This window comes from Palaemon carinicauda, chromosome 6, assembly GCF_036898095.1.
Source record: "Palaemon carinicauda isolate YSFRI2023 chromosome 6, ASM3689809v2, whole genome shotgun sequence".
Classification (NCBI taxonomy): domain Eukaryota; kingdom Metazoa; phylum Arthropoda; class Malacostraca; order Decapoda; family Palaemonidae; genus Palaemon; species Palaemon carinicauda.
This window is the reverse complement of record NC_090730.1, coordinates 142,533,856-142,545,313: the sequence shown is the minus strand read 5'-3', so window position 1 is coordinate 142,545,313 and position 11,458 is coordinate 142,533,856. Positions and strand designations below refer to the sequence as shown.

The 11,458-nt window shown below is 47.6% G+C and overlaps 1 protein-coding gene and 1 long non-coding RNA gene across 4 annotated transcripts in view; both read right to left on the bottom strand.

Moving 5' to 3' along the window:
* Positions 1-4,011: 4,011 nt before the first annotated feature.
* LOC137643269 (serine/arginine repetitive matrix protein 1-like) lies at positions 4,012-6,540 on the bottom strand. Its single transcript, XM_068376110.1, has one exon. The coding sequence runs from the start codon at positions 6,538-6,540 to the stop codon at positions 4,012-4,014; it is 2,529 nt and encodes an 842-aa protein (XP_068232211.1).
* A 563-nt stretch (positions 6,541-7,103) lies between these two features.
* The window catches only part of LOC137642211 (uncharacterized), a 42,335-nt gene continuing 37,980 nt past the window's right edge, over positions 7,104-11,458 (bottom strand). For 2 of the 3 annotated variants that reach the window (XR_011044696.1, XR_011044693.1), the window contains exons 4-5: positions 8,746-8,830; positions 7,104-8,046 (exon numbers count right to left, since the gene is read on the bottom strand). This is a non-coding gene — a long non-coding RNA (uncharacterized lncRNA). The remainder of the gene's footprint in view (positions 8,047-8,745; positions 8,831-11,458) is intronic. The other variant, XR_011044694.1, reaches the window with a different exon arrangement.

Below are 11,458 nucleotides of genomic sequence, written 5' to 3'. Positions count from 1 at the left end.
CCATAGATTTTTCCAGGTATGTTTGCCATTTGGTATTTTAATATACATTGGGTAATACAGGATGGTAATATAGGACTTTTTCAGGTTTGGAACTTTTTAGGACTTTCAGGTTTGGAACTTTTTAGTGTTTTAATGCTTTCCATTTAGTGTTTTAATGCTCTCTCCATCACTGTCATTTTATCTGCCAATTGGACAGTTTCCCATTGCTTTAGAAACAGGAGTACTGCGTTTTGATTTTTTTTTCTAGAAAATACCTTTAATATTTCCATAATTATGGCAGTTTAAAAACATTTCAGTTTCCATAATTATGGCAGTTTAAAAACATTTCAGTTACTAAGTTTTAATGGTAAAATGTTGGTGTTATCCTTGACAACTTATATATAGAAAATTGTATTGAATATTTTATATTTCAGATTAATGAGAGACTAGTAAGTCAGGTTAGTTAATATTTGCAAGTTCTTGATAGATTTAGATTTTTGTCCCAATACAGTGAGACTGTAAGACTTAAAGGCAGAGAAACTTCTGTTTTGAATTATTCTATTTAGGGCAAAAACCGTTGCTTTCTTTAAAAACACTTTAAATAAGACTGGAATTTTTATAAATTCTCTGGAACATCATGCAAGTTTTATTAAGCTTTTCTGTAGTCAAATCCAAATGTTTGATCTTAACTGGTTGTCATATATACTCTTATCTAATTAGGAATTAAATTTTACTTAAATCCTCTAAACAAAGTTAGACTTTGCTGCATATAGGTTAATAAAAACTTAGGATATGAGTAGTTTTTCCATATGAAATATAAAGTTGGTTTTTACTTGCATTTGTATAGGTGTTATTGGTGTTTGAGCTTCAGATAGGATCAAGTATGGGCAGACTAGTGGTGGTTTATTAAACACTAATTAAGTTATACTTAACAGCCAAGGAGTAAATGAAAAAGTATGTTTGATCTCAGGGGAACAATAATTGATACATAAGAGATTAATACCAAATTTAATTCTTTAATGACATGGGTATAGATTGTTACAGCCAAAACTTTGTATCAATTTGAAAAAGTTAAAATGTAATGTAATTAGTATATTATATATAGTAAATTTTTATCATATGGTTTGAGGTGTAGAGGCTGTTGTGCATCTGGTCCGAAGCTTGGAGGCTGTTTATGTCTGGTTTTTGGGATTGGAGGCAGTTTGTACATATTGGTTTGAGGTTTCCTCTGTTTGGGCATCTGATTTCGTCGAGCTTGGTGGTTGTTTGTGCCACTGGTTTTGAGGCTTGGTGACCTGTTTGTGCAGCTGGATTGAGGTGGTAAGCTGTTTGTGCATCTGGTTCCAGGCTTGGAGGCTGGTTAGCATACAATGAGACTTGGAAGCTATTTGTGCAAACAATGAGGCTTGGAGGCATGTGGTATGAGGCCAGGAGGCTGTTCGCACCTGGTTTGAGGCTTTTTTTTTTTTTTTTTTTTTTTTTTTTGCATCTGTTTTGAGGCATGGAGGCTTGGTTCAAGGTGTGGAGGCTTTGTGCAATGGATTTCAGGCTTACAGGCTGTTTGTGCATCTTGTTTAGATGCTTAAGAGGCTATATGTGCATCTATTTTGAGGCTTGAGGGGTGTTTGTGCATCGGTTTTGAGGCTTGAGGGGTGTTTGTGCATCGGTTTTGAGGCTTGAGGGGTTTTAGTGCATCGGTTTTGAGGCTTGAGGGGTGTTGTGCATCGGTTTTGAGGCTTGAGGGGTGTTTGTACATCGGTTTTGAGGCTTGAGGGGTGTTTGTACATCTGCTTTGAGGCATGATAGCTGTTTGTGCATCTGGTTTGACAAAGGGAGGCCATTTATGCATGTACTTTGAGACTGTTTGTTCATCTGATTCAGGGTTTGGAGGAGGTTTATGTATCTGGTTTTAGCCAAATAGGCTGCTGAGGCTTGGAGGTTGGTTGTGCATCTGGTTCCAGGCTTGGAGGCTGTTTGTGCTCCTGCTTAGAGGCTGTTTGTGCATCTGGCTCGAGGCTTGGAGGCTTTGTGTATCTGGTTGTCCCCTAGGAAGCTATTTGTGCATCTAATTCGATGAATGGAGGCGGTTTGTGCATGGAGGCGGTTTGTGCATCTGGTTCCAGGCTTGGAGGCTGTGTACTTCTCTTTCGGGGAGGCTGTTTGTGCATCTGGCTTGAGGTTTGTAGAATGTTTGTATATCTGGTTTTAGGCTTGGATGCTGTTTTTGTATCTTCTATGAGGCTGATGGCTGTTTGTGCATCTGATTGGAGGAGGTATGGTGGCAGTTTGTGCATCTGATTGGAGGAGGTATGGTGGCAGTTTGTGCATCTGATTTGAAGCTTGGAGGATGCTTGTGCATCCTGTTTGAGGCTTTTAGACTATTTGTGCATCCCTCAAGGCTTGTTGACTGTTTGTGCAACCTATTTGAGGCTTAAAGGGTGTTTGTGCACCTGCTTCGAGGCTGTTTGTACATCTGATTTGAGGCTTAGAGGCAGTTTGTGCATCTGAATTAAGGCTAGAAAGCTGCTCGTTTGTCTGGTTTGAAGCTTAGAGGCAGTTTTCTATGGTTTGAGGCTTGTTAGTACATCTGGTTTGAGGCTTGGAGACTGTCCGTGCATCTGGGTTGAACCTAGGTGGCAGTTTGCTCTAGTTTGAGGCTTGGAGCCTTTTTGTGCATCTTTTTTTCAGGGTTGGAGGCTTGAAAGCTGTTTGTGAATGTGATAGAGGTGTGAGGATGTTTGTGAATCTGGACTTTTTGAGGCGTGGAGCTTGTATGTGCATTTGGTTTGAGGTTTGGAGGTTATTTGTGCATGTGGTTTGAGGCATGGTGGTTGTTTGTGCATGTGGTTTCGAGCATTGAAGGCTGTTCATGCATCTGCTTTGAGGCAAACTGATGGTGCAATTTCTTACAGGTGACCCTATCAGAGGGAGAGGCTGCTTGCAAGTGACCTGATTTGATACTCTGGGTGCTTGGAGGCAACCCGATCAGACTGTGCAGCTGCTTGGAGGCTGCCCAATCAGATGGTGGGGCTGCTGACAGGCGGCCTGATTAGATGGTGCGGGTGCTGGAAGGACGTCCTATCAGATGGTGTGGCTGCTGGCAGACATTCCGATCAGATGGTGCGGCTGATGGGCAGTGCCCCGAACAGATGATGTGGCTTCTAGGAGGTGGCCTGATCAGATGGTGCGGCTGCTGGGAGAGAACTGGATCAGACAGTTTGGCTGCTCTGCTTGGAGGCAGCCTGAGGTGACTTGATCAGATGACATAACGAGGCTGCTGGGAAATAGTTCAATCAGATGGGGAGGTTGCTGTGGACCGGCCGAACCAGATGACAAGGCAGCTGGGAGATGCCCCAATCAGGTGGTGTGGCTGCATCAAGACAACCTGACAGTGCGGCAAGTGGGAGGCAACCTGATCAGATGAGTAGAGGCAACTGCTTGTTGCCGACTTAATCAGACTGTGCGGCTGCTTAGAGGGTGCATGGTGCCCAGCATGGTGTGGCTGCTGGTAGGGAGCCCGATCAGATGGTGCAATTACTGGGAGGCAGCCTGATTAGATGTTGCGGCTGCTGGGAGGCAGCCCAACCAGATGGTGCGGTTGCTGGCTGGCAGCCTAAGCAGATGGTGTGGGTGGTAGCAGGCAGTCATCAGAAGGTGCCGCTGCTGTAAGGAGGCCCGATCAGATGGTGAGGCTGCTGGAAGAAGACCCGATTAGGTGCAGCTGCTGTGACCCGATCAGATGGTGTGGCTGCTGCGAGGGAATCGATTCAGATAATGCGACTGTTTGGAAGCAGCCCACAGCGACTTGATCAGATGACGAGGCTGCTGGGAGACAATCCAATCAGATGGCGAGGCTTTTGTGAGGTGGTCTAATCAGATGGCGAGACAGCTGGGAGACTGCCCAACCAGATGACAACATACCCCTAACAGATGGCCAGGCTGCTGGGAGTTGTTCCAATCAGGTGGTGTGGGTTTAAGAAAGTTTAACAATGCTGCAGGTTATAGAGGCCACTGATCTGATGGTGTGGCGGCTTAGGGGCAACGTGAAATGATGATGATGATGCAGTTGCTTGGAGCCGAGGCAATCTGATAAAGCAGCTGCTTGGAGGCCACCCAATCTGATGGCGAAGCCTGATTGGTGGTGGTCCATTCTGATGATGCGGCTGCTTGGAGGTGATCCGTTCTGATGGTGCGGCTGCTTGGAGGCGATCCGTTCTGATGGTGCGGCTGCTTGGAGGCGATCCGTTCTGATGGTGCGGCGGCTTGGAGGCGATCCGTTCTGATGGTGCGGCGGCTTGGAGGCGATCCGTTCTGATGGTGCGGCGGCTTGGAGGCGTTCCGTTCTGATGGTGCGGCGGCTTGGAGGCGTTTCGTTCTGATGGTGCGGCGGCTTGGAGGCGTTTCGTTCTGATGGTGCGGCGGCTTGGAGGCGTTCCGTTCTGATGGTGCGGCTGCTTGGAGGCGTTTCGAGATGATGGTGCGGCTGCTTGGAGACATTCCGGACTGATGGTGCGGCTGCTTGGAGGCGTGTAGCTGATTGGAGGCGTGCAGCTGCTTGGAGGCGTGCAGCTGCTTGGAGGGGTTCCGTTCTGATGGTGCAGCTGCTTGGAGGGGTTCCGTTCTGATGGTGCGGCTACTTGGAGGCGTTCCGTTCTGATGGTGCGGCTGCTTGGAGGCGTTCCGTTCTGATGGTGCGGCTGCTTGGAGGCGTTCCGTTCTGATGGTGCGGCTGCTTGGAGGCGTTCCGTTCTGATGGTGCGGCTGCTTGGAGGCGATCCGTTCTGATGGTGCGGCTGCTTGGAGGCGATCCGATCTGATGGTGCGGCTGCTTGAGGCGATCCGATCTGATGGTGCGGCTGCTTGAGGTGATCCGATCTGATGGTGCGGCTGCTTGAGGCGATCCGATCTGATGGTGCGGCTGCTTGAGGCGATCCGATCTGATGGTGCGGCTGCTTGGAGGCAATCCGATCTGATGGTGCGGCTGCTTGGAGGCGATCCGATCTGATGGTGCGGCGGCTTGGAGGCGAGGCGATCGGATCTGATGGTGCCGGCGGCTTGGAGGCGAGGCGATCGGATCTGATGGTGCCGGCGGCTTGGAGGCGAGGCGATCCAATCTGATGGTGCGGCTGCTTGGAGGCGAGGCGATCCGATCTGATGGTGCGGCTGCTTGGAGGCGAGGCGATCCGATCTGATGGTGCGGCTGCTTGGAGGCGAGGCGATCCGATCTGATGGTGCGGCTGCTTGGAGGCGAGGCGATCCGATCTGATGGTGCGGCTGCTTGGAGGCGAGGTGATCCGATCTGATGGTGCGGCTGCTTGGAGGCGAGGCGATCCGATCTGATGGTGCGGCTGCTTGGAAGCGAGGCGATCCGATCTGATGGTGCGGCTGCTTGGAGACGAGGCGATGCTTGGAGGCGATCCGATCTGATGGTGCAGCTGCTTGGAGGCAATCCGATCTGATGGTGCGGCTGCTTGGAGGCGATCCGATCTGATGGTGCGGCTGCTTGGAGACGAGGCGATGCTTGGAGGCGATCTGATCTGATGGTGCAGCTGCTTGGAGGCAATCCGATCTGATGGTGCGGCTGCTTGGAGGCGATCCGATCTGATGGTGCGGCGGCTTGGAGGCGAGGCGATCCAATCTGATGGTGCGGCTGCTTGGAGGCGAGGCAATCCGATCTGATGGTGTGGCGGCTTGGAGGCGAGGCGATCCGATCTGATGGTGCCGGCGGCTTGGAGGCGAGGCGATCCAATCTGATGGTGCGGCGGCTTGGAGGCGAGGTGATCCGATCTGATGGTGCGGCTGCTTGGAGGCGAGGCGATCCGATCTGATGGTGCGGCTGCTTGGAGGCGAGGCGATCCGATCTGATGGTGCGGCTGCTTGGAGGCGAGGCGATCCGATCTGATGGTGCGGCTGCTTGGAAGCGAGGCGATCCGATCTGATGGTGCGGCTGCTTGGAGACGAGGCGATGCTTGGAGGCGATCCTATCTGATGGTGCAGCTGCTTGGAGGCAATCCGATCTGATGGTGCGGCTGCTTGGAGGCGATCCGATCTGATGGTGCGGCTGCTTGGAGACGAGGCGATGCTTGGAGGCGATCTGATCTGATGGTGCAGCTGCTTGGAGGCAATCCGATCTGATGGTGCGGCTGCTTGGAGGCGATCCGATCTGATGGTGCGGCGGCTTGGAGGCGAGGCGATCCAATCTGATGGTGCGGCTGCTTGGAGGCGAGGCGATCTGATCTGATGGTGCAGCTGCTTGGAAGCGAGGCGATCCGATCTGATGGTGCGGCTGCTTGGAGACGAGGCGATGCTTGGAGGCGATCCGATCTGATGGTGCAGCTCCAATCTGATGGTGCGGCGGCTTGGAGGCGATCCGATCTGATGGTGCGGCGGCTTGGAGGCCTTCCGTTCTGATGGTGCGGCGGCTTGGAGGCGTTCCGTTCTGATGGTGCGGCGGCTTGGAGGCATTCCGTTCTGATGGTGCGGCGGCTTGGAGGGGTTCCGTTCTGATGGTGCGGCGGCTTGGAGGCGTTCCGTTCTGATGGTGCGGCTGCTTGGAGGCATTCCGTTCTGATGGTGCGGCTGCTTGGAGGCGTTCCGTTCTGATGATGCGGCTGCTTGGAGGCGTTCCGATCTGATGGTGCGGTTGCTTGGAGACGTTCCGGACTGATGGTGCGGCTGCTTGGAGGCGTGCAGCTGCTTGGAGGTGTGCAGCTGCTTGGAGGCGTTCCGTTCTGATGGTGCGGCTGCTTGGAGGCGTTCCGTTTTGATGGTGCGGCTGCTTGGAGGCGTTCCGTTCTGATGGTGCGGCTGCTTGGAGGCGTTCTGTTCTGATGGTGCGGCTGCTTGGAGGCGATCCGATCTGATGGTGCGGCTGCTTGGAGGCGATCCGATCTGATGGTGCGGCTGCTTGGAGGCGATCTGATCTGATGGTGCGGCTGCTTGGAGGCGATCTGATCTGATGGTGCGGCTGCTTGGAGGCGTTCCGATCTGATGGTGCGGCTGCTTGGAGGCGAGGCGATCCGATCTGATGGTGCGGCTGCTTGGAGGCGAGTCGATCCGATCTGATGGTGCGGCTGCTTGGAGGCGATCCGATCTGATGGTGCAGCTGCTGGAGGTGATCCGATCTGATGGTGCAGCTGCTTGGAGGCGATCCGATCTGATGGTGCAGCTGCTTGGAGGCGATCCGATCTGATGGTGCAGCTGCTTGGAGGCGATCCGATCTGATGGTGCAGCTGCTTGGAGGTGATCCAATCTGATGGTGCAGCTGCTAGGAGGCGATCTGATCTGATGGTGCAGCTGCTTGGAGGCGATGCGATCTGATGGTGCAGCTGCTTGGAGGCGATGTGATCTGATGGTGCAGCTGCTTGGAGGCGATGTGATCTGATGGTGCAGCTGCTTGGAGGCGATGTGATCTGATGGTGCAGCTGCTTGGAGGCGATCCGATATGATGGTGCAGCTGCTTGGTGGAGACTTTTTGATCTGATGGTGCGGTTGCTTGGAGGAGACCCAATCTGTGGCTGCTTGGATTAGACCCAATCTGGTGATGTGGCTGCTTGGAGGTGACCTGATCTGATGGCATTGCTGCCTAGAAGTGACCTGATCTGATGGTGTGGCTGCTTAGGAGCAACTCTTTTAAATGGGTACTGCTGCTTGAAGGCAAACCAGATGGTGCAGCTGCTCGGAGGTAACCAGGTGGCGTGGGTACTCCATGGCAACTTGGTTGAAGAGACCTGATGGTGTGGCTGCTCCATGGCAACCTGATCAAGGAGACCTGATGGTGTGGCTGCTTCAAAGCAACTTCTATGGTGCAGCTGCTTTGAACCTACCTGATTTTGTGGCAACCCGAGTCAGGAGACTCAATGATGCAGGGGCTTCAAGATAACCTGATGGTGTGATTGCTACCTGATGGTGCAGTTGCTTTGAGGTGACCTGATGTTGTGGCTGCTTTATGGCAATCTAAGGAGATTTGAAGGTGCAGCTCCTAAGCGACCTGATGCAGAAGCTGGTTGAATTATTTAGGTGGTTGAATGTTTTAAAATGTTTGACAACCATATTATAGTTGCGTTGCTGAAATATATGAAATAAGTATTGTCAAGTAGTTACCATCAAGCTCCTCTTCTATTTATCATCTAATGCTTCTTTTCTAAGTAAATAATAATTATGTAAATTGAAGAACTGTCAACTTTGGTAAATGGTTACATCATAGGAGAAGTTACTTTATAAACTTTATAAATGTATTGTTACATCAAATTCTGTAGTGAAAGTATGTTAGGGTGATAAATCTAGCAACTTCATAAAAAAAATTTAACTGCAAATATATAAATACTTGATTCATCTAACTCTTGAATAAAAAGTAACCCTGTCAAATATTTATTAATATAACCTCTTCAACTTTCATAAAATAAAAAAAAAAAAAACTATGTTCCGGCAAGACTTTGCAAAACTTTTTTTTCCCTATGATAATGACCATTAAGGGGAAAAATGCTTAATTCACATCAAATAGCTGAAATGGAATTATACTAAGACTAAAAGAAAGAAAGATACCAGTGACTTAGAAATGAATGATAACATTAACAGATTTGCACATCAGCAGAAGTTTAAACATTTAAAATATTGATTACACATCACATGTAAAAAACCTCTTGTAGACATTTTGAAGTTTGTAATTACACTAATGGGCTTGAATCAGAACTGGTATTTAGCAACTTTGACCAACCTGGTTTTGATTCGGGAGCAAGGTAGTCTTTTCGATTTTAACCCACTTACGTTCTGGCATAAATTATGAAAATGCCGATGGTGAAATCCATGAAATTTAATCTTGTAACTGTCACAGTGTTTTCTACCTGCATAGCTAGAGAAATTCATCATTAGTTTTCTAAAGGCACTAGCAGCCTGTAAGGAGTGCAAGGTAAAACCATAAACAAAATGTGATTACTGTAATAAGTCGTCTGCCTCATCGGCAAGACAATTTAACATGGCACATATGCTACATATTAGCAAGCCCTACATAAGTACTAATCCTATGAACTTTTTATTCTCTTGTAGACTGGCAAAGAAGATATTTTCCCTTTGCTAAGAAGTTACGGTGCAACTGATGGCAAAACAGACTAAGACTAACCTACAGGGTAATATACAAAGAAATCTCACTTCATTATTTACATATGAAGCCAATTACCCTTACAATACAATTCCTTAACTACCCCATTACATTAGTAAATAATGATGGGCATTTTGAGATATATTGCACATGAACCATGTGGCAATCATTAACTAAATACCTATTTATCTAAAAACTAACTAAAATATGCAGCAACAGGCCACCTAAAACCAAACTTAACACATTTCATGCATTGCAAGACTTACAAATGAGGCCACATTACTGTACTTTATGCAGTACTTTATATTTGCTAAATAGTCCCAAATCTTCAGTGAAATTAACACTTTTATTGAACTATGAAAATGTTCTCTAATTATTTTATGGGTGGCACTTTCTTCAAGTTTATTAAACTTCTTGAATATTTCACAAATGTTTTTATGTAATTGGTATTTTTCCTAGCTGTACAAACCAGAGCCCTTTAAGTAGAGAATGGTTCATAGCTATACAAACCAGAGTCCTTCACTTAGAGAATGGTTTCAGCACAAGCTGGACAGCAGTTAAGTAACAATTGGGAGCAAGGGGCTCATGACCTTTTGGCTCAGGGCGGAGAGGAGTCATCAAGAAGTTTAACCTAAGGACACTAGCTTATATAAGTGAGAAAAATTCAAATTACTTTGAAATAACATGTTTTGTTCCTATGCAAAATACAACCATCTTCCTTTAGTAGGGAGAAATGCTGATTGGTGGACCAGAAGTCTACCTTTAACCAAACTGGTTTGTTCTTTTTCTTCCCTGGAAATTTAAATGTACTTGGTCCTGTAAGAGACCAAAAGGTGAAGAATCCAGCAACACTCTGTCTATCATTGGGATTAATAGATTGATAAGGCCTGGCCTGTCCAAGAAAATTGGTACATGGTCAAAGGACAGATCCCTTCTTCCAAAGGGGATAGCAGTCCAAATTAATACCTGGCCTATGATTGATCAATGAGTTTGTGTATATTCCACCATCCTCCCTTTAGTCTAGGAAGAATGGGGGAGAACTCTTTAGATTATAAAAATGGATATCAGAAATGTAGTTTGCCAGCATCAAGTCAGATCCATAGAGTAAAGTTTTGAGTGCTTCATTGATAAGAGGGGCAGAAAGAAAGGTGGAAAAGACCCAGTCATTATGTCTAAATTCCAGACATTTATAAATCTATTCATTACAATAGCTTGCCATTCTGCATTGGAGCTGGGCTTGCTACACAACCACTTGTGCAGCCACCACAAAAAGCAGAAAGACATCAAGGGACTTGGGGTAATTCTGTAGATTAAAGGCTGTAATCTGGTTGGTGCATACTGTACACACCCCAAACTTCAACACTTGGCCTACTTGAAAGTAAAGATGGAGCTAGGCCCCTGACTTTGCAAGTTATTTGACCCCCTCATCAGTCTAAGCATATGCATTATGAATCAACGCAAAATCTTAAAGATTGTTCTATACACCTCCATCTTGGTTCTGTTAGTGCTAGGGAAGAGTAACAGACACTTGGAGTCTTTGGTATTGGGACTTTTTCAGATAGCATCACAGATCCCTCATGGGACACAAGAGCATCTCTTCTCCATGCCACCCAGCAGTTCATGGAGTGGGGATAGAGAAGGGCTTGAACCATGGGTCGTACGCTGGCAGATTCTGAGTTTGGCGTTAAGACCTGGCATCAAACAAAGGAATCTTCTTCCACCTCTCACTATGGGAGACTAAGGTAGAAGATTGTGTAACTCTCAAACTCTTCACCAATACAAAGGCAGCAAAAAGTCTTGAGTGTCAAAACCTTGACCAAGGCCTTTACAAAGGTTCTGAAAGGTACAAATGAGAGCCTTGAGAATGTGGGACTTTTCTTCATCTGCGGCCTGAGGTACAAAGATCAGCAAGACTGTTTGAAGCTCCTCACAAGTACATTCCTATGAAGAGTAGAGGTCTATCCCCTTCCATCAAAAGACTGTCAAATGCTAAGCAGTACCCTTGATAGAAATGACTGAGGGGAACTTCTCTCACCATGGAAGACAAGAAAATCTGCGATCTGGTCTAGAGATGCTATGATCGAAGAATTCATTTTACGACATCAATCGCAAAGGATGGCAGACTTCCCCTAGGATTGAAGTCCAAGCAAGTTTTCTTAAGATCTTGACAAGGGATACCATTCAACATGAGACTATCTGGGAGCCACCAGGGTCAACCTGAGCCACAGCATAATCCCCCCACCATAGCTTTACAGACTGAACTGGGTTCAACAGAGAGATGGCATAACCATCCATGTGGTCCCGGGCTGTTGGAAAGACTTTAAACATGGGCCATGGGACTGGAATGGTAAAAAAAAAACACTGGGAGCTTCCTGTTTAGCC

What these genes read in the sequence shown, in the direction of transcription:
- LOC137643269 (XM_068376110.1), bottom strand. Translation starts at nt 6,540, where the DNA reads ATGCCTCCAAGCAGCCGCACCATCAGAACGGAACGCCTCCAAGCCGCC.